The sequence below is a fragment of the Pristiophorus japonicus genome, chromosome 3 (assembly GCF_044704955.1).
Source record: "Pristiophorus japonicus isolate sPriJap1 chromosome 3, sPriJap1.hap1, whole genome shotgun sequence".
Classification (NCBI taxonomy): Eukaryota; Metazoa; Chordata; class Chondrichthyes; family Pristiophoridae; genus Pristiophorus; species Pristiophorus japonicus.
The window spans coordinates 160934538-160957901 of record NC_091979.1 but is presented as its reverse complement, the minus strand read 5'-3'; the positions used below and the strand labels follow the sequence as shown (position 1 = coordinate 160957901).

The 23364-nt window shown below is 44.9% G+C and overlaps 1 protein-coding gene and 1 pseudogene across 1 annotated transcript in view; one reads left to right on the top strand and one right to left on the bottom strand.

Annotated features, from left to right (window-relative positions):
- LOC139259133 (diacylglycerol kinase beta) overlaps window positions 1-23364 on the top strand; it is an 805220-nt gene that overhangs the window by 50652 nt on the left and 731204 nt on the right. The window contains exon 2 of the mRNA XM_070874836.1: window positions 2462-2538. Within this exon, the coding sequence (XP_070730937.1) occupies window positions 2462-2538 (77 nt within the window). The remainder of the gene's footprint in view (window positions 1-2461; window positions 2539-23364) is intronic.
- On the bottom strand, window positions 7692-7930 carry LOC139260579 (U2 spliceosomal RNA; annotated as a pseudogene).

Here is a 23364-nt window from a genome sequence, read left to right as displayed (position 1 = left end):
AAGTGAATATCATTGAAAATTGGTACCTTTTGCTTCTCCATGTTGACCCACATTGCTTCTTATGGAATTTTTGTCACTTGGAATTGAAAATACCCTAGAAGGTATTTGTCTTTCACATTAACCAACAATAACACAAAATATGCTAATTTACTCAATTATGTGGTGTTTTAGAAGTTTGAAGGTGATTTTCTATAATCAAAACCCACTTTTATTTCATGTAATTTTCAGAACAAGTGTTAATGACAGTCAAGTCTGGACGGTAAACATGGATGAGCAAACACGTTGATGCAATACTCAAGTCAGTGAGAGAGAGTTAAATGTTTACATCTATTCGTTTGGTTCCTTTCAGATCTGATGGCCATTAAAGCTGTTCTAGATCATTTTGGTGTGCTGTGCAACAGCAATAACCATCCAAACTTTGAAAGCTGTGTATTGTCGGTACTTCAAAGAATTGCCAAGACTAAGCATGTCATTTGCATATTACTTTGAAGTTGGCATGCCAATATTGCCCTTAATCACAGATGGAGTAATTGACAATATGTTCAGATACAATACAAAAATGAAAAATAATTCACTTTAGAATGAATACTTTACCAGATTTAAAAAAAATTTAAATACCAGTTTCTTTTAAGAAGATTGTAGTGTTCTGATCGTTGTGTTGGACGGTGTTCGATTAAAGCATTTTGATCACTGTGTAAAACTTCTAACAACAACTCAACTGCACAGACTGTATGGTGCAATTTTCCGCTTTGTCTCCGTGCCTCTTTCTTCCTTTATTACGCTCCTTAAAACCTACCTCTTTGACCAAGCTTTTGGTCATCTGCCGTAATTTTTTCTTATGTGACTCGGTATCAAATGTATTTATTGTTTTTTGTAATACTCCTGTGAAGCGCCTTGGGACATTTTACTACGTTAAAGGCACTATGGCCCCAAGTTTCCACACGCAGCAAAACAGGCGCCCCTCCGAGCTGGGCGCCCGTTTTTCGCGCCGAAAACGGCGCCTGAAAATAAACGCGCTATTCTCGAGCGCTTTGCAGCTCAATGTCTGCTTGGCGCGGCGCACAGGGGGCGGAGCCTACCAATTGCGCCGATCTTGTAAGTAGGAGGGGACGGGTACAATTTAAATGAGTATTTTTCGTGCCGGCAACCCTGCGCGTGCGCGTTGGAGCGTTCGCGCAGTCTGAAGTAAACATTGGCACTCGGCTATTTTAAAAAGTGCTGCAGAAAAAGTGAAAATTTGTTTATTGAACCCTTGCAAAGGCTTGCATTTTAATTTTCTTGATATTTCTGTGTGTGAGGGTGAGGGAGTGCATTCTGTAATTAAAGATAGACTGTGATAAACGGGACACATGCACTTGTTTGAGACTATTCAAATTCTTTGTAGCTGTTCAATTTTTAACATTTTTTAATAAAACCACATTGCCCTTCCATGATCAGCACTGAGGCTTCCTGCAGCTTCCTCCCTCCTCATGCCGTCCGTCGGGCCCGACGGCAAACGGCTGCCTCAAGTACTGAGGCTTCTTGCAGCTTTCTCCCTGCCTCTCCCCCCCCTGCCATCGGTCAGTCCCGACGGCAAACCGCTGCCTGAAATGCCTGCCTGAAGCACTTTCACACAGGTAGGAACATGGTTTATTTAATCTTTTCTTTGCTTATAAATGTTTATTCAGGTTGGATTTATTTGTATAATATTTGTATAAGTATAACTAAGGATTTATTGTAGAATTTAATGACTTCCCTTCCCCCCCCCCCCCCTCCCCCCCCCACCTTGTTCCGGACGCCTAATTTGTAATCTGCGCCTGATTTTTTAATGTGTAGACAAGGATTTTTCAAGCCGACAAAAATCTTCACTTGCTCCATTCTAAGTTAGTTTGGAGTACGTTTTCACTGTGGAAACTTTCAAATCAGGCGTCAGTGGCCGGACACACCCCCTTTTGAAAAAAAAATTCTGTTCAAAAGTGAAACTGTTCTACCTGACTAGAACTGCAGAAAACTTAAATGTGGAGAATTCCGATTTCTAAGATACTCCGTTCTCCACCAGTTGCTCCTAAAAAATCAGGAGCAAATCATGTGGAAACTTGGGGCCCCTATAACTACAAGTTGCTGTTGTTTGTTGCCTAGGCAGTAACCTGGCCTATCGGAATGTCCACCAAATGTTCGTACCTATGAAATCACTGGAAAGCAAATTGGGCAGATTCCATAAAGTTCAAGTGATCTTACTGCACCAGGTTACAGCTCAGGTGGCGAAGCTAAAATTACCCGATGTGCTTTTCCTCCATAGTGAAATTGTCCACAACACCATGGCTAAATGGTAACAAATCCATATCAGGCGGTTGGCTGAATTGCCGTCCTGTACTGAGTGGCTGAAGTGCTAAGACTTGGCCATACTATTTCAGAATTGAAGCATAGCACAAAAGTAACATTTGTGTGTCTTTATTTTTTTTTCATGATATTTATTTTACAGATTCCTCAAAGAAACTGAAAGATGTGCTCGAAGAGTTTCATGGCGATGGGGTGCTGTCCAAATATAATCCTGAACAGGTAACAGTAGCTTCTGCTCCTCCCATATTTGTGTAGTTTTTAATAACTCAAAGGTGCTATAATTAACCCATATCGTGCTGAATGTTCTTTGCAGCTTTCAAAATGTTGGTTTACTGTGAAGTATAACAAAACAAATATATGAAAGTAGAAAGCATTTATTAAATTGCAACGTAGTCTTTGAATGAACTGAGAAAATTTATTCTCTAGAAACGTCAGATATTTTGTTCCTCCTCAAGTGATCCTTTTCCAATAGTGGTTATGGAAGTACTTTTATTATTACAATATTCTATCCATAGTATTGATTGTACTTACCATTGCTTCTATTCGTAATAGTAATTTAATTTGTATAGCAAGGATTGCAGTTGTTAATTTTGCTACCCATCAATGTGTACCTTGAGAGTTTTATACAAATTGTTTAATAATTTTAAGTTAAAGTCACTGATTTATTTGATGATGATTTCCTTTGCATTTGAGCTTCTACTGTTTCATATGACTCTTGTACCGAATAACAGAGTTCAAGACAAGTGCTATTTTAATTGGTGCATGGATAAAATATGCTAAGTAGTATGTTGGAGTCATACTGCCAAGAAAGGCTCCCACTTTGACTTCTGGTCTGTGCTGAGTGAACTGATCTCAGCATAGCAGTGATCAGGAAGTTACAGTTGTCTTCTGTCCCCCTGGGTTAAATGCACTCTTGATAACTGTACTGCGGAATGGAGTAAGAGGGTAATTTCAAGGCATTGTAATTAGCTTTATAGGATAGTGAAAGTTTTGATGTAGTTATGATTGAACATGGCTTAATGTTATTGTAAATTCCTGTCCCCTCAGTACAGATTCACACGAAGCATGTAGTGAAGTCAAGGTCACTCTTGACCTGCACCTTTATTTCACAGCTCTGGAATGCTGCACTTGCCTGAGACCTGCCCTTATATACCTGTCTCTTGCAAGTGCACCCCTGGTGGTAAGGTATGCTGGTGGTTACAGGACATATCTTATTACAGTCATGTATAGCATGTTAGGATACAGTTATATATAATAATGTAAGATACATGACAGTTATGATCCAGCCTCTTATAACATTGAGGAAATCAATGGGCTGGAATTTTGGTTTTGAAGTTTTTAGGGCAGTAATAGTCGCGGGGCGGTAAAATTTGCGCCCGGGAATAGTTTGCGCCTCAGTAAGTAACATTGGGCAGCTGGGCCCAAAGACGGGCGCAGCGCTAAGGGAGGCTTTGTACACCTCTCTTGGGCGCTGGCATTAGGAGACTCCTGAGCTAAAGAGGAAAGGGAAATCATGTTGGACAAATTTCCTGGAGTTCTTTGAGGATGTAACGAGCAGGGTGGATAAAGGGGAACCGTAGATGTGTATTTGGATTTCCAGAAGGCATTCGATACGGTGCCACATAATAGGTTGCTGCACCAGATAAGAACTCACGGGGTTGGGGGTAATATATTAGCATGGATAGAGAATTGGCTAACGAACAGAAAACAGAGAGTCGGGATAAATGGGTCATTTTAAGGTTGGCAAACTGTAACTAGTGGGGTGCCTCAGCTACTTACAATCCATATTAATGTCTTGGATGAAGGGACCAAGTGTAATGTAGCCAAATTTGCTGATGATACAAAGATAGGTGGGAAAGCAAGTTGTGAGGAGGACACAAAGAATATGCAAAGGGATATAGATAGGCTAAGAGAGTGGGCAAAAATTTGGCAGGTGGAACATAATATGGGAAAATGTGATGTTATCCACTTTGATAGGAAAAATAAAAGAGCAAATTATTAAATAGGAAGAGATTACAAAATGCTGTGGTACAGAGGGATCTGGGGGTCCTTGTACATGAAACAGAAAATATTAGCATGCAGGTACAGCAAGTAATTAGGAAGGCAAATGGAATGTTGGCCTTTATTGCAAGGGAGATGGAGTATAAAAGTAGGCAAGTCCTGCTCCACTGTACAGGGCATTGGTGAGACCACACCTACAGTTTTGTTCCCCTTATTTAAGGAGGATATACTTGCATTGGAGGCAGTTCAGAGAAGGTTCATGAGGCTGTTTCCTGAGATGAAAGGGTTGTTTTAGAAGAAAAGTTGAGCAGGTTGGGCCTATGCTCATTGGAGTTTAGAAGAATGAGAGGTGATCTTATAGAAACGTATAAGATTCTGAGGGAGCTTGACAAGGTAGATGCTGAAAGGATGTTTCCCCTCGTGGGGAAATCTAGAACTAAGGGGCATAGTTTCAGAATAAGGAGTCGCCCATTTAAAACAGAAATGAGGAGAAATTTTTTCTCTTTGGAATTCTCTACCCCAGAGAGCTGTGGAGGCTGGGTCATTGAAATAATATATTTAAGGTGGAGATAGACAGATTTTTGAAAGATAAGGGAGTCGAGGTTTATGGGGAGCGGGCAGGGAACTGGAGTTGAGGTCAAGATCAGATCAGCCATGATCATATTGGATGGCGGAGCAGGCTCAAGGAGCCAAATGGCCTACTCCTGCTCCTACTTCTTATGTAAAGAGCTGGGACGGGAGCACAATGAGAGATGCCTCGGGGGTGCGGGGGATAGGCGGGGGGAAGCCACAAAAACATTGCCCATGCCACCACAACACAAATCACAAAAAAAATTAAAAGCAAAAACAATCACACTTTCCTTAAGAGTCCATTACTTACCTCTCTGCTGTCCGTATCATTGCGCCGCCTGATTTCCCAGGCGTTCACTGCGGGGCACGCTACGTGGCATACGGGTCGGGCAAGAGTCAAAACCCGGTGTCGGAACCAGGGGCGTTGCACACCGGCGCAGCTCTTCCGGGCGGTGCTGCTCTGCGCCGCCGCAAAACTGGACCCGAGGATCGCTACGAGGCGTTGGAAGCTGACGTCCTGCCCAGAAGACCTTACCTCCGCGAAAAACACGGAGTGGAGCCGAAAATCTGCCACCAGAAGTATGAAAAAGAAAAGAAAGATTTGGATTTATATAGCGTCTTTCATGACCACTGGACGTGTCAAAGCACTTTACAGCCAATGAAGTACTTTTGGAGTGTCGTCACTGTTGTAAAGTAGGAAACGCGACAGTCAATTTGCACACAAGCAAGCTCCAACAAACGGCAATGTGATAATGACCAGAAAATCTGTGTTTTTTGTTGTGTTGATTGAGGGATAGATATTAGCCAGGACACTGGTGATAACTCCCCTGCTCCTCTTTGAAATATTGCCATGGGATCTTTTACGTTCACTCGAGAGGGCAGACAGGGCCTCTGTTTAAAGTCTTGTCCGAAAGAAGTCACCTCCGACAGTGCAGTGCACTGAAGTGTCAGCCTAGATTTTTCATGCTCCAGTCCCTGAAGTGGGACTTGAACCCACAACCTGCTCTGAATGAATGTACCATTGATTCTTAATGAACAATCAATGTAATAGGTACTTTTATTACTATTCTGTTGTAAACTTAGTAATATTGTCTTTTGCACCTATGCACCTAGATTTGAATTTCATTTTTTGAAATGAATGAAGGCAAAGATGATTACAATAAAACTTATCGGGAGGCCAGAGGGAAATTTTGGGAAAAATAGTTACTAAAATGTAGAGTACGACAGTAATAGAATATAATGGGGACTTGCAGAACAGTCAGATTTTAGTGCAATGGATGGTTTTTTGTGCTTTTTAAAATTTCATTCTGGAGATATAGGCATTGCTAGCAAGGCCAGCATTTATTGCCAAACACTTGAGAAGGTGATGGGTGAACCACCTCCTTGAACGCCATGTTGTGAAGGTACTCCCACAGTGCTGTTAGGTAGGGAGTTGCAGGATTTTAACCCAGCCAGGATGGTCAAGGGGTAGGTGGAGGTGACAGTGTTCTCATGCACCTGCTGCCCTTGTCCTGCTAGATGGTGGTGGTCGTGGGTTTGGGGGTGTTGCGGAAGAAGCCTTGGAAAGTTGCTTCAGTGCATCCTGTAGATGGTACACATTGCAACCACGGTTTGCCAGTGGTGGAAGAAGTGGATGTTAAGGTGTTTTGTTGCTAATCAAGGGTCTAGCGAGAATGAGGAACTGAAAGATAGTAGTATTAGTAAAAAAATAGCGCTGGAGAAATGAATAGGACTGAAAGCCGATAAAATCCCTGGACCTGATGGCTGACATCCTATGGTTTTGAACGAGGTGGCTATAGTGATAGTGGATGCATTATTTGCCGTCATCCAAAATTGCATAGATTCTAGAACAGTTCCTGCAGATTGGAGGTAGCTAATGTACCCCTGCTATTTAAGAAAGGAGGGAGAGAGAAAATGGGGAACTACAGACCAGTTAGCCTGATATCAGTAGTAGTGAAAATGCTACAATCTATTATTAAGGATGTGGTAACAGGGCACTTAAAAATAATAATAGGATTGGGCAGAGTCAACAATGATTTATGAAAGGGAAATCATGTTTGACAAATCTGTTATAGTTTTTTGAGGTTGTAACTCATAGAATAGATAATGAGGGCCCGGTGGATGTGGTGTATTTGGATTTTCAGAAGGCATTTGATAAGGTGCTCATGGGATTGGGGGTAGCATGGATTGAGGATTAGTTAACTGTTTTCTGTCCGAGAGTAGGCAAAACGGGTCATTTTCAGGTCAGCAGGCTGTAACTAATGGGGTGCCGCAAGGATTGGTGCTTGGGCCCCAGCCATTCACAATCTATATCAATGATTTGGATGAGGAGACCAAATGTAATATATCCAAGTTTGCTGATGATACAAAGCTAAGTGGGAATCTAAGTTGTGAGGAGGATGCAAAGAGGCTTCAAGGGGATATAGACAGGCTAAGTGAGTGGGCAAGAACATGGCAAATAGAATATAATGTGAAGTTATCCACTTTGGTAGAAAAAATAGAAAAGCATAGTATTTTTTAAATGGTGAGAGATTGGGAAAGATTGGTGTTCAGAGGGACCTGCGTGCACTTGTACACAAATCACTGAAAGTTAACTTACAGGTGCAGCAAGCAATTAAGAAAGCAAATGATTTGTTGGCCTTCATTACAAGAGGATTTAAGTATATGAGTAAAGACATCATTTTTTTTTTTTGAAATTCGTAGCCAATCGTTCCAATTCTTTGTCAAATCACAAACGCCAGAGGTCACCTTGCACACGCCAAGGATCACTCTGCGCCAATGCTCTTAGCCAAAAGGCCTAGAGCCACTGCACCGTTCCTGGAAGTACTGCAATACCAGGTTCGTGCCATGGAGGTGGATGGGTCAGGTCCCCCACACACCTCCGTGGAGGTGGATGGGTCAAGCCACCCCACCCACCTCCTGTTTCCAAAAAAGCAAGCATATACCTTCCTGATCCAGGGAGAACCACCCGGAGGTCATGGTGGCTACTCCCCTGTCAGGTCAGTTACGCATGATCTTAGCCAAAAGGCCGAGAAAAGACATCTTACTGCAATTATGTAGGGCCTTGGTTAGACCGCACCTGGAGTATTGTGTACAGTTTTGGTCTCCTTCCCTAAGGAAGGATACACTTGACATAGAGGGAGTGCAACGAAGGTTCACCAGACTGATTCCTGGGGTGGGGGGGATTGTCCTATGAAGAGAGATTGAGTAAACTAGGCCTACATTCTTTAGAGTTTAGAAGAATGAGAGGTGATCTCACTAAAATATACAAAATTCATACAGGGCTTGACAGGGGAGATGCAGGGAGGATGTTTCCTCTGGCTGGGGACTCTAGAACTAGGGGTCACAGTCAGAGAATAAGGGGTCAGCCATTTAGGACTGAGAGGGAGGAGAAACGTCTTCACTCAGAGGGTGGTGAATCTTTGGAATTCCCTAGCCCTCCTCCAGAGGGCTGTGGAGGCTCAGTCTTTGAGTATATTCAAGAAAGAGATTGATAGATTTCTGGATATTAAGGGAATCAAAGGATATGGGGATAGTGCAGGAAAGTGGAGTTGAGTTAGAGGATCAGCCATGATATTGAATGGCAGAGCAGGCTCGAGGGGCCAAATGGCCCACTCCTCCTAATTCTTATGTTCTTGTGTAATCAAGCAGACTGCTTTGTCCTGGCTGGTGTCGAGCTTTTTGAGTGTTGTTGCAGCTGAATCCATCAAGGCAAGTGGTGCACTATTCCTTACTTGTACCTTGTAGTTGGTGGAAAGGCTTTGGGAGTCGAGAGGTAAGTCACTCGCCACAGAATACCCAGCCTCTGACCTGCTCTAATAGCCACAGTGTTTATGTAATTGGTCTAGTTAAGCTTCTGGTCAATGGTGATCCCCAGTATGTTGATGGTGAGAGATTCGATGATGGTAATGGCGTTGAATGTCAAGAGGAGGTGGTTGGAGTTTCTCTTGTTAGCAATGGTAATCGCCTGGTACTTGTGTGGCTTGCGAATGATGCTTGCCACTTATCATCCCAAAACTGAATGTTGTCGAGGTCTTGCTGCATGCGGGCATGGACTGCTTCTTTATCTAAGGAGTTGCGAATGGAGCTGAACACTCTACAATGATCAGCGAATATCCCCACTTCTGACCTTATGATGGAGGGAAGGTCTTTGATGAAGCAGCTGAAGATGGTTGGGCCTAGGACACTGCCCTGAGGAACTCCTGCAGCGACGTCCCAGGGCTGGGATGATTGACCTACAACAACCACAACCATCTTCCTTTGTATTAGGTATGATTCCAGCCAGTGGAGAGTTTTCCCCCTGATTCCGATTGACTTCAATTTTACTAGGGCTCCTTGATGCCACACTCGATCAAATGCTGCCTTGATGTCAAGGGCAGTCACTCTCACCTCACTCTGGAATTCAGCTCTTTTGTCCATGTTTGGACTAAGGCTGTAATGAGATCTGGAGCTGAGTGGTCCTGGTGGAACCCAAACTGAGCATCAGTGAGCAGGTTATTGGTAAGTACTGCTTGATAGCACAGTTGACGACGCCTTCCATCACTTTGCTGATGATTGAGAGTAGGCTGATGGGGCGGCAATTGGCCGGATTGGATTTGTCCTGCTTTTTGTGCTTACAGGAAATACCTGGGGAATTTTTCATATTTTTGTTTCAACCTTATGTTTCAGATTTTAAATAACTTAATTCTGTGAAAATAAAGAGCTCAATTATTAACATTTATGTGTGTGCTTGTGAGGATCGCCGCTGCTTCAGTATTTATTCTATAATTGAGAAGCGGGAGGTTTAAGGTGTGAATTCCAGAACTTCGGGCCTAAGCAACTGAAAGTACAGCCGCCAATGTTGGAGCGATGAAAATTGGGGATGCACAAGAGGCTAGAATTGAAGGAGTGCAGATATCTCTGAGTGTGTAGGGATGGAGGAGTTAGCAGAGATTGAGAGGGGCGAGACCATGGAGTGATTTGAACACACGGATGAGAATTTTAAAATCAAGGCATTGCTGGACCGGGAGCCACGGGTGATGAGTCAACAGGATAGTGTGAGGAGCTCATGGACCTTTGTCGTTAAGACCATATACGGGCAGGAGAATTTTAAATAAGCTCAAGTTTACAGAGGGTGGAAGGCCAGCCAGGAATGATTATGTCTTGAGGTAACAAAAGCATGGATGAGGGTTTCAACAGCAGATTAGCTGAGACAGGGGCAGAGACCGACAATATAATGTGGTTGGAAGTAGGTGGTCTTAGTGATGGAGAGGCTGTGGGGTCAGAAGCTCTGCTCAGGATCAAATAGGATGCCAAGGTTGTGAATAGTCTGTTTCAGAAGCCTCAGACAGTAGCCAGGGAAGGGGATGGAGTTTGTGGCGGAGACCAAAGACAATGGCTTCTACATAAGAACATAAGAATTAGGAACAGGAGTAGGCCATCCAGCCCCTCGAGCCTGCTCCGCCATTCAACTAGATCATGGCTGATCTGGCTGTGGACTCAGCTCCACTTACCCGCCCGCTCGCTATCTGTCTTCCCAATATTTAGTTGGAGGAAAGTTTTGCTTATCTGGTACTGGATGTTGAACAAGCAGGGATTGAGAAAGGAGGTGGTGGGTGAGGTAGAGCTCACATATGGAATCTGATGTTGGTTTTCAGATGATATCACCAAGGGGCAGCATTAAGATGGGGACGAGGATAGATCCTTGGGGGACTCTTGAGGTAATAGTACGGGTGCCGTGGCTGGATATTCTGTGGCTGCGACTGCATAGATAGCAATTCAACCATGTGAGTGCAGTTCTATCCAGCTGGACAATGGAGGAGAGACGTTGGAGGATGGTATAGTCAACCATGTCAAAGGCTGCAGACAAGTCAAGAAGGATGAGGAGGGATAGTTCACCACGGTCACAGTTGTTGGACTGCTGTTTTGCTCTCTTTGGTTTCATTGTTTAAATGTCAGATTACACGCACACACAGTGGCAGTAATGGCAGAATCAGGTCTTTATTTAAATCTTTATACTACACAAAATGCAGAATGAAAGTTACTGAGACACACTCCAATTCTAGTGTCTTTGCGAAAAGTCTTCTTTCACAACTCATACAAAATTGGGTCTTGAATGGCTGAATGACTCTCTACATTCCATACATATTATTAATGCTAAATCAACAGTACATACAAATACTTAACAAACAGACAATGTAAACTAAATGACCAGCTACCCATTGTCCTGAAATCGGGTCTTATTGCCGCAATCGACTCTTGCCATGAATTACTATAAATGCACAGGTGACCAGATTGATGCATTTGAATGACTGAATGACTCTGGCACCGTCTAGCATCTTGTTTCTGTGGAGACATTCTCTGCTTTGGTCCAAACTTCAACACACTCCATGCTCATCAGAAAAGCTGCTTCAACTTTAACCCAGCATGTGTCATCTCAGCAATACAAAAGCAAAATACTGCAGGTGCTGGAATCTGAAATAAAAACAGAAAATGCTGGAAATCTTGGGCAGCATCTGCAGAGAGAAAAACAGAGTTAACGTTCCGGGTCGACGACCCTTCATCAGAACTGGCGAATGTTCGAAAAGAACACATTCTTCAGCACTGAAAGGGGGAGGGGAAGAAAGAACAAAAGGGAAGGTCTGTGATAGGGTGGAAGGCTGGAGAGATTAAAGAGACAAAAGGGATGATGGGCCGAATTGAAATGGTAATGGCAGGAGTTAGAAAAAGGTTAGGCTAGATTGGGGGTGATTGGCGGAATAATGACCAGCTGCCATTGGAGGCAGAGGAGAAAAAAACATAAGGGGGGGTGGCGGGGGAGAGGAGATAAGGAGCCAAAGATGAGCAGAGATTATGCTCTGAAATTGTTGAACTCGATATTGAGTCCAGAAGGCTGTGTCATCTCAGACTGCGCCGTAAAGCAATGTATTCGGAAAATATGGGATTTCGCTCCCACAACAGTCACATAGGATGTCATTTGATAAGGGCATTGGCAAGGGTGAAAACCTGATTGGATGGGTTCAAACATGGAGTTGTGGGACAGATGGGTGCGTATTTGAGGATTTTGGACAGGAAAGGGAGGTTGGAGATAAGAACATAAGAAATAGAAACAGGAGTATGCCATACGGCCCCTCCAGCCTGCTCCGCCATTCAATAAGATCATAGCTGATCTGATCATGGACTCAGCTCCACTTCCCTGCCCACTCCCCATAACCCGATATCCCCTTATCATTTAAGAAACTGTCTATTTCTGTCTTAACTTTATTCAATGTCCCAGTTTCCACAGCGCTCTCTCTCTCTCTCTCTCTCTCTCTCTCTCTCTCTCTCTCTCTCTCTCTCTCTCTCTCGGCAGCGAATTCCAAAGATTTACAACCCTCAGAGAAGAAATTTCTCCTCATCTCTGTTTTAAATGGGCGGCCCCTTATTCTAAGATCATGCCCTCGAGTTCTATAGTTCTAGTCTCCCCCATTAGTGGAAACATCCTCTCTGAATCCACCTTGTCAAGCCCCCTCATAATCTTATACGTTTCAATAAGATCACCCCTCATTCTTCTGAATTCCAATGAGTAGAAGCCCAACCTACACAACCTTTCCTCATGTCAACCCCCTCATCTCGTGAATCAACCTAGTGAACCTTTTCTGAACTGCCACCAAAGCAAGTATATCCCTTCGTTAGTATGGAAACCAAAACTGCACACAGTATTCCAGGTGTGGCCTACCAATACCCTGTATAGCTGCAGCAAGACTTCTTTGCTTTCATACTCCATCCCCTTTGCAATAAAGGCCAAGATACCATTGGCCTTCCTGATCACTTGCTGTACCTGCATACTATCCTTTTGTGTTTCATGCACAAGTACCCCCAGGTCCCACTGTACTGCAACACTTCGCAATCTTTCTCCATTTAAATAACAACTTGCTCTTTGATTTTTTTCTGCCAAAGTGCATGACCTCACACTTTCCAACATATGAGGCAGTAGTTTTCAAGGACAGAGGGGTCTAGGGTGGGTTTTATTTGTATGCGGTGCTAAGGGCAGAATTGTTAAAGGGAGGGGATCCATTAATACTATTGACTAACATGGGGACCAGGAAAGGAAGTTGGGTGGTCAGCAGTTTGGTGAGAATAGGGACAAGTGAACAGGAGGCGAGTCTCATGGACAAGAGAAGCTCAGAGAGGGCATGAGGGGGTGATAGGAGAAAAACTAGCAAAAGATTCGAGCTCAGGGATAGGGCAGGTGGGAACCTTGGATGTTTGGCTTGGTTGGCTAGGGGGAGGATGAGAAGTGGCAGAGGCAGCTGAACGGATAGTCTCAGTCTTGATGACAAAGGTTGAGAGCTCCTTGCATTTGTTCTGAGGGTGGATGGGGCAGAGATGAGGAGTTTAAGATGGTTGGTATTGGAGAAGAGAAGCCGAGGGTTATGTTTCCATTCCAGGATGATGCTGGAATAGTGAGCAGTTTTGGCCCAAGAGTCCACTCCAGGGACTTGATCACAAAAATCTAGGCTGACACTCCAGTACAGTGCTAAGAATGTTGTACTGTTGAAAGTGCCGTCTTTCGGATGAGGCGTTAAACCGAGGTCCCATCTGCCCTCTCAGGTGGACGTCAAGGATCCTATGGCACTATTTTGAAAAAGAGCAGGGGAGTTAGCCACTGTGTCCTGACCAATGTTTATCCCTCAATCAACATCACCAAAACAGATTATCTGGTCATTGTCACATTGCTGTAAATGGGAGCTTGCTGTCCGCAGATTGGCCACTGCGTTTCTTACATTGCAAAAGTGTCTACACTTCAAAAAGTACTTCATTGGCTATAAAGTGCTTTGGGACATCTGGTGGTCGTGAAAGGCGCTATATAAATCCAAGACTTTTATGTGGTCCAGCCAGACTGGTGATGAATAGTTAAACCACTTGTCCGCCATAAACGTTCAAGTCTGCATCCCTTGAACTTAAGTTGAGGTAAGGTTGAGCAGGCTGGGTTTATACTCATTGGAGTTTAGAAGAATGAGAGGTGATCTTATTGAAATGTATAAGATTCTGAGGGGGATTGAAAGGGTAGATGCAGAGAAGATGTTTCCCCTCATGGGGGCTTCTAGAACTAGGGAGCATAGTTTAAGAATAAGGAGTCGCCCATTTAGAACTGAGATGAGGAGGAATTTCTTCTCTGAGGATCGTGAATCTTGGGAATTCTCTACCCAGAGAGCAGTGGAGGCTGGGTCATTGAATATATTTACGGTGGAGATAGACAGATTTTTGAAAGATAAGGGATTTTTGAACAACAGAGAAGTCAAGGGTTATGAGGAATGGGCAGGAAAGTGGAGTTGAGGCCAAGATCAGATCAGCCATGATCTTATTGAATGGTGGAGCAGGCTCAAGGGGCCAAATGGCCTACTCCTGTTCCTATTTCTTATGTTCTTATGTAAGGGTTTTACTGGGAACAAAGATATCAAAGGTGAAGGTGAGATTATGATTTAGCTGATCAGGAGCTGCAGTTGTGGATCAAAGGCTAGACGTGGGAAATTGAAAGCGCAGTTGTAAGTGACTTGTAAGTCTTTTATTGGGCAGTTAGGCCAGTGAGATTGTAGGATGGGGCAGTTAGAATTACTGCGCCAAAGGAGGCAGCAACAAATGCCTTGATGGGCCCTTCGAAGTTTCCGAGAGTGGCACATAGGGAAGCTGTGGGATTATTCAAGATGGAGTCAAGCTTGGGATGGCAGCAGGAGAGTAGAAAGGTAGAGGAGTAGTTTAAGGTTGTGGTAGGGATTTGAGGGGGCTAGATCCTGAAAGAGGAGAAATGAAAGGAGGCACAATGAGATAAGGGCCAAAGGAGGAATAAACAGAAAAGAAAAAATAAGGGAAATAGGGATGATAGGCTCGGATCCGCAGCGGCAGCCAAAATACGCAGGCGACTGGACATGGATACTCTGGTTACATTGGCTTGGCAAAGATTAGGATAGATATTGTTTTGGCTTGAATAAAGATTCAGACCAGATACTGCAAGTTCAAAGTAAGGTGTGACTGTAGTCCTTTATTGCAGATCTCAGAGTGCCTCTCCAGTCTGTGAGGCCTCCTTATATACAGGTTCTCCCAAGAGATTGTGGGATCCCTTGGGACTCCAGGGGATAAGCCCTCTGGTGGTTAGGCATGGTATTTACAGATTTACATACATAACAACACACCCCTCCCTCCCCGCAAAGTCAGTAGTGTATCTATTTACAATGTGAGTCGATCTGGGCCCTTCCTTTCCCTGGTTGATTGTCTCAGTGCAAATGCTGGTTTTGGTGAATCATTTGTTGGGCCCTCGCTGGGCTGCTGGGGGTGCTGAGTACTGCTGGGCTGCTGCGGGTGATGGGTTCTGCTTCGTGGTCAACTGCTGGGTCGGTTGCCACTTGTGTGTGTGTGTTGTAGGGTCGAAAAAGGTGAAGTCTCTTGTGCATTGTAGTGGATAGTCCATGAATCTGAATTTGGATTGGTTCAAGTGTTTCCTGCAGGTGAGTCCATTTGAGAGTTTGACCACAAACACCCTACTCCTCTCTTTGGCCAACACAGTGCCAGGAAGCCACTTGGGACCTTGTCCATAGTTCAACACAAATACAGGATCATTTATCTCAATTTTGCGTGACACATTTGCGTGATCATATATATTCTGTTGAAGCCACCTGCTCTCTACCTGTTTGTGTCGATCAGGGTGTACTAACGAGAGCCTTGTCTTAGGTGCCCTTTTCATGAGCAGTTCAGCGGGAGGGACACCAGTGAGCGAGTGGGATCTTGTATGGTAACTAAGCAGGACTCGGGATAAGCGAGTCTGCAGTGAGCCTTCAGTTACCCTTTTCAAGCTCTGCTTGATTGTTTGAACTGCTTGCTCTGCCTGACCGTTGACCGCTGGTTTAAACGGGGCAGATTTGATATGTTTGATCCCATTGCAGGTCATCAACTCATTGAATTCGGCACTGGTAAAGCACTTACAAGGACATCAGGCAAGCCGTGCGTAGCAAACATGGCCTGTAGGCTTTCAATGGTGGCAGCGGACGTGCTTGCTGACATTATCACACATTCAATCCATTTAGCATAGGCATCTACAACCACTAAGAACATTTTTCCCAAAAATCGGCCTGCATAGTCGACATGGACCCTGGGCCACGGTTTGGAGGGCCAGGACCATAAACTTAGTGGCGCCTCCCTGGGTGCATTGCTTAACTGTGAACATGTATTACATTTGTGCATGCAGGACTCTAAGTCTGCATCGATACCGGGCTACCATACATGGAATCTGGCTATCGCTTTCATCATTACGATGCCTGAGTGGGTGCTGTGGAGAGCACTGATGAAAGTGTCCATGCCCTTTTATGGCACCACTACCCGATTACCCCATAGGAGGCAGTCTGCCTGTATAGACATTTCACCTTTGCGCCACTGGTACAGCTTTATTTCTTCCTGCATCTCTAACGGGACACTAGATCAACTCCCGTGGAACACACAGTTTTTTACTAAGGACAGTCAGGGATCCTGGCTCGTCCAGGTTCTAATCTGTCGGGCGGTAACAGGTGATTGCTCACTCTCGAATGCTTCCATTACCATGACTAAATCTGCGGGCTGTGCCATCTCCATCCCTGTGGTGGGCAATGGCAGCCTACTGAGAGCATCGGCGCAGTTTTCTATGCCTGGCCTGTGGCGGATGGCGTAGTTGTATGCGGACAACGTGAGCGCCCATCTCTGGATACGGGCCGATGCATTCGTATTTATCACCTTGCTTTCAGAAAAGAGGGATAAAAACGGCTTATGGTCGTTTTCCAGTTCAAATTTGAGCCCGAACAGATATTGATGCATTTTCTTCACCCCGTAAACACGCTAACGCTTCTTTTTCGATCATACTGTAGACTCTCTCAGCCTTAGACAGGCTTTTGGATACATAAGCAACCGGTTGCAATTTCCCAAATTCATTAGCTTGTTGCAACACACACCCGACCCCGTACGACGACACATCACATGCTAGTACCAAATGTTTACATGGATCGTACAACACAAGTAATTTGTTTGAACATAACAACTTCCGAGCTTTCTCAAAGGCATTTTCTTGGCTTTTACCCCATACCCACTCATCTCCTTTATACAGTAAAGAGTGCAGGGGTTCTAACAATGTGCTAAGAACCAGTAAGAAGTTACGAAAATAGTTCAGGAGTCATAGAAACATAGAAAAATAGGTGCAGGAATAGGCCATTCGAGCCTGTACCGCCATTCAATAAGATCATGGCTGATCATTCCTTCAGTACCCCTTTCCTGCTTTCTCTCCATACCCCTTGATTCCCTTAACCATAAGAGCCATATCTAACTCCCTCTTGAATATATCCAGTGAACTGGCATCAACAACTCTCTGGCAGGGAATTCCACAGGTCAACAACTCTCTGAGTGAAGAAGTTTCTCCTCACCTCAGTCTAAATGGCCTACCCCTTATCCTAAGACTGTCCCCTGGTTCTGGACTTCCCCAACATCGGGAACATTCTTCCCGCATCTAACCTGTCCAATCCCGTCAGAATCTTGTATGTTTCTATGAGATCCCCTCTCATCCTTCTAAACTCCAGTCAATAAAGGCCCAGTTGATCCAGTCTCTCCTCATATGACAGCCCAGCCATCCCTGGAATCAGTCTGGTGAACCTTCGCTGCACTCCCTCAATAGCAAGAACGTCCTTTCTCAGACTAGAAGACCAAAACTGAACACAATATTCCAGGTGAGGCCTCACTAAGGCCCTGTACAACTGCAGTAAGACCTCCCTGCTCCTATATTCAAATCCCCTAGCTATGAAGGCCAACATACCATTTGCCTTCTTTACCGCCTGCTGTACCTGAGTGCCTACTTTCAGTGACTGAGGAACCATGACATCCAGGTCTCCCCTTTTCCTAATCTGCCGCCATTCAGATAATATTCTGCCTTCGTGTTTTTGCCCCCAAAATGGATAACCTCACATTTATCCACATTATACTGCATCTGCCATGCATTTGCCCACTCACCTAACCTGTCCAAGTCACCCTGCAGCCTCTTAGCGTCCTCTGCACAGCTCACACCGCCAACCAGTTTAGTGTCATCTGCAAACTTGGAGATATTACACTCTATTCCTTCATCCAAATCATTAATATATATTGTAAAGAGCTGGGGTCCCAGCACTGAGCCCTGCGGCACTCCACTAGTCACTGCCTGCCATTCTGAAAAGGACCCGTTTATCCTGACTCTCTGCTTCCTGTCTGCCAACCAGTTCCCTATCCACGTCAGTATATTACCCCCAATACCATGTCTCGTTCCTCCCTGGCCGGACTACAGTTCCCTGTGGGCCGTGTTCACAGGCTCCTGTGATTTGATTTTGCACAACAATCTCTTGTGCGGGACCTTGTCAAAAGCCTTCTGAAAGTCCAAATGCACCACATCTACTGGTTCTCCCTTGTCCACTCTGCTAGTTACATCCTCAAAAACTTTCAGAAGATTTGTCAAGCATGATTTCTCTTTCATCAATCTATGCTGACTTGCTCCGATCCTGTCACCGCTTTCCAAATGTGCTGCTATTTCGTCCTTCATGATCGATTCCAACATTTTCCCCACTACTGATATCAAGCCATTTTCTCTCTCCCTCCTTTTTTTAAAAAGTGGTGTTACATTAGCTATCCTTCAGTCCATGGGAACTGGTCCAGAGTCAATAGAATGTTGGAAAATGATCACCAATGCATCCACTATTTCTCAGGCCACTTCCTTGAGCACTCTGGGATGCAGCCTATCAGGCCCTGGGGATTTATCGGCCTTCAATCCCATCAATTTACCGAACACAATTTCCCACCTAATAAGGATATCCTTCAGTTCCTCCTTCTCACTAGACCCACTGTCCCCTAGTACCTTCGGAAGGTTATTTGTATCTTCCTCAGTGAAGACAGAACCGAAGTATTGGTTCAATTGGTCTGCCATTTCTTTGTTCCCCATTATAATTTCACCTGAATCCGACTGCAAGGGACCTACGTTTGTCTTCACTAATCCTTTTCTCTTCACATATTTGTAGAAGCTTTTGCAGTCAGTTTTTATATTCCCTGCAAGCTTCCTCTCATACTCTATTTTCCCCCTCTTAATTAAACCCTTAGTCCTCCTCTGTTGAATTCTAAATTTCTCCCAGTCCTCAGGTTTGTTGCTTTTTCTAGCCAATTTATATGCCTCTTCCTTGGCTTTTTAATACTATCCTTAATTTCCTTTGTTAGCCATGGTTGAGCCACCTTCCCAGTTTTATTTTTACTCCAGATAGGGATGTACATTTGCTGAAGCTCATCCATGTGATCTTTAAATGTTTGCCATTGCTTATCCACCGTCAACCCTTTGAGTATCGTTTGCCAGTCTATTCTAGCCAATTCACGCCTCATACCGTCGAAGTTACCTTTCCTTAAGTTCAGGACCCTAGTTTCCGAATTAACTTTGTCACTCTCCATCTTAATAAGGGATTTTACCATATTATGGTCACTATTCCCCAAGGGGCCTCGCACAACAAGATTGCTAATTAGTCCCTTCTCATTACACATCATCCAGTCTAGGATGGCCAGCTCCCTGGTTGGTTCCTCGATATATTGGTCCAGAAAACCATCCCTAATACACTCCAGGAAATCCTCCTCCACCGCATTGCTACCAGTTAGGTTAGCCCAATCAACGTGTAGATTAAAGTCGCCCATGATTACTGCTGTACCTTTATTGCACACATCCCTTATTTCTTGTTTAATGCTGTCCCCAACCTCACTACTACTATTTGGTGGTCTATACACAACTCCCACTCGCATTTTCTGCCCTTTGGAATTCCGCAGCTCCACCCATACCGATTCCACATCATCCAGGCTAATGTCCTTCCTTACTATTGCATTGATTTCCTCTTTAACCAGCAATGCCACCCCGCCTCCTTTTCCTTTCTGTCCATCCTTCCTAAATGCTGAATACCCTTGGATGTTGAGTTCCCAGCCTTGGTCCCCCTGGAGCCATGTCTCCGTGATGCCAATCACATCGTATCCGTTAACTGCTATCTGCGTAGTTAATTCATCCACCTTATTCCGAATACTCCTCGCATTGAGGCACAGAGCCTTCAGGCTTGTTTTTTTAACACACTTTGCCCCTTTAGAATTTTGCTGTACTGTGGCCCTTTTTGTTTTTTGCCTTGAGTTTCTCTGCCCTCCACTTTTACTCTTCTCCTTTCTATATTTTGCTTCTGCCTCCTTTTTATTTCCCTCTGTCTCCCTGCATAGGTTCCCATCCCCCTGCCATATTAGTTTAACTCCTCCCCAACAGCACTAGCAAACACTCCCCCAAGAAACGACTGCAGCTCCGTCACATTCTGTAGTCTCGGTGCGTTCTTGATCGGCTCCGTCTTCGAATCGATAGGCCTGATGCCGTCTGCCGCGATTCTTCTTCCCAGGAGCTCCACTTCAGGCGCCAGGAAAACTCACTTCAAGCATTTTAGCCTGAGCCCCACACGATTAAGCCGACGAAGAGCCTCCTCCAGGTTCTGCAGGTGCTCAACGGTGTCCTGACCTGTAACCAAGATGTCGTCCTGGAAGACCACGGTGCGTGGGACCGACTTCAGCAAGCTTTCCATGTTCCTCTGGAATATCCGCGGCCGATCGAATCCCAAACGGGCATCTGTTGTAAATGAAGAGACCTTTGTGCGTGTTGATGCAGGTGAGGTCTTGCAATGATTCCTCCTGCGTCATGTAGGCCGAGATCAAGTCCAGCTTCGTGAACATTTTCCCTTGCGCCAGCATCGCAAATAGGTCATCTGCCTTCGGTAGTCGGTATTGATCCTGCAGGGAGAAACGATTGATAATTACTTTGTAATCGCCACAGATTCTGACCGTGCCATCTTCCTTGAGGACTGGAACAATCGGACTGGCCCACTCATTGAATTCGATCGGCGAAATGATGCCTTCTCATTGCAGCTCCTCTCATTATGTAAGGTACCGCTCTCGACATGTGGTGGATGGGTCGTGCCCCTGGAATCAAATGGATTTGCACTTTTGCTCCTTGGAACTTCCTGATGCCTGGTTCAAAAAGCGAGGGGAACTTGTTTAGGACCTGGGCACATGAGGTGTGGTTGACGGACGAAAGTGCTCGGACGTCGTCCCAGTTCCACCGTATCTTTCCCAGCCAGCTCCTGCCGAACAGCGTGGAGCCATCACCTGGTAACACCTAGAGTGGTAACTCGTGCACCGCTCCATTGTAGGAGACCTTTACGGTAGCACTGCCGATTACGGGAATCAGTTCCTTTTGTGTACGTTCTCAGTTTAGTACGAATGGGAGTCAGGACTGGCCTTGAGGCCTTGCTGCACCACAATTTATTGAAAGTCTTTTTGCATATTATTGATTGGCTTGCGCCTGTGTCCAGGTCCATGGACACCAGCAGTCGATTTAATTCAACCTTCCGTATTATCGGGGGACACTCTGTGGTTAATGTGTGCACCCCATATACCTCTGCCTTCTCGGTCTGAGGCTCTGGTTCGTCGTGATCCACCGTGGATCTGTCCTCCTCTGCAATATGGTGGTTTGCAGGATTAGCAGGGTTTGCAGCTCGCCTGCACATACATTGGAGGTGTCCCATTGTTCCACAGCCCTTGCAAACGTATTCTTTGAAACGGCATGAATGGAAACGATGATCAACCCCGCAGCACCAACAAGGTGTTAATGGCCTTGTATTCACAACCCTTGATGGAGGACTCTGAGTCATCAGCGGACGTGCAGCTGCAGGCATGCAAGTCCTGCCCTGTACATTGATTCAAAAACAATGTTACTTTGTTCACAGTACTTGCAGCAGCACTTATGTGCTGAGAAATTTGTTTGGTATTGTTACTGGTGGCGATAAACGCCAAGGCTGTCATTATGGCTTTGCTTAAGTTGTGGGTCTCTGCAGTCAAAAGTTTGCGAAGTATTACTTCATGTCCAATGCCAAGAACAAAGAAGTCCCTGAGCATGTGCTCCAAGTGTCCTTCAAATTCGCAATGTCCTGCAAGGTGCCTTAGCTCGGCGATGTAGCTTGCCATTTCCTGGCCTTCAGACCTCTTGTACATGTAGAACCAATACCTCGCCATCAGAAAGCTTTCCTTCGGGTTTCGATGCTCTCGGGCCAGTGTGCACAACTCATCGTACAACTTGTCTGTGGATTTTTCATGAGGCGATAAGTTGGTGCCCCGCAAATGTTGAGGAGGATCGCCCTTCGTTTGGCAGCGTTCGCTTCTCCTTCCAGCTCGTTGGCCACGAAGTATTAGTCGAGTCGCTCCACGAAGGTTTCCCAATCATTTCCCTCAGAAAATTTCTCCAGGATGCTCACGGTTCTCTGCATTGTTGCGATGGGGTTCATCATTTGTATCTCGTCGCCAGTTGTTATGTCTTGATAAAGAGTCAGACCAGATACTGCATGCTCAAAGTAAGGTGTGACCGTAGTCCTTTATTGCAGATCTGAGTGCCTCTCCAGTCTGTGAGGCCTCCTTATATACAGGTGCTCCCAAGGGATTTGTGGTCAAAATGATTTCAAACTGTTTTGATACTACCAACATTGAAATACATTATTAAAAATAAATAATGTAGTTATTGTAATTTCCAGGGCTAGGGGTTATCACATTTTGGTGCATGCAGACTTAATTTATATATGATGATTTATAAATGTACATTAATTTTTTGGAATGAAAATCCTTCTAGACGATTCTGCCAAGTCATCTGCTGGAGCCTTTTAAAGTTCAAAAGGAATGTTTTAGCAAATTGATAGTTGTCTTTGAGAATTGTAGTCACAGATAAGGACCAAAGTGACTTTGATCACAAGCAACAGAGAGAGATTTGAGTTCAAGATTGTGTTATCCACTGAGAGAGAATATCCACATTGTGATTGTGAAACTCAAAAGTGAGAGAGAGAGAGGCACGCAGACAGAGGGACAATCAGAGTTATTCCCACATTCCCCATTGACATTAAGAAACACCGTGATACCGATCACATAACTCTTGCCTTTGGTCCCCCCCCACTAACTCCATTCTCTAGCCACTGAATCCATCCCCCTCCCCGGCCACTGCCTGAGACTGAATCGGACTGTTAGCAATCTTGGTATATTATTTGACCTGAGCTGAACATCTGACCCCATATCCTCTCCCTCACCAAGACCGCCTAATTCCACCTGCGTAATCTTGCCTGTCTCTGCCCCTGCCTCCGCTCATCTGCTGCTAAAACTCTCATCCATGCCTTTGTAACCTTTAGATTCAACTATTCCAATTCTCTCAAGGCCGGCCTCCCACCTTGCACCTTCCATAAACGTGAGCTCATCCAAAACTCTGCTGCCCGTATCCTAACTCGCACCACCACCCCGGTGCTCGCTGACCTACATTAACTCCCGATTCAGCAATGCTTCGATATTAAAATTCTCATTCATGAATTCAAATAAATAAAATCCATGAATGGCCTCGCCCCTGTCTCTGTAAGCGCCTGCAGCCCCACAACCCCCGAGATCCCCCGAATA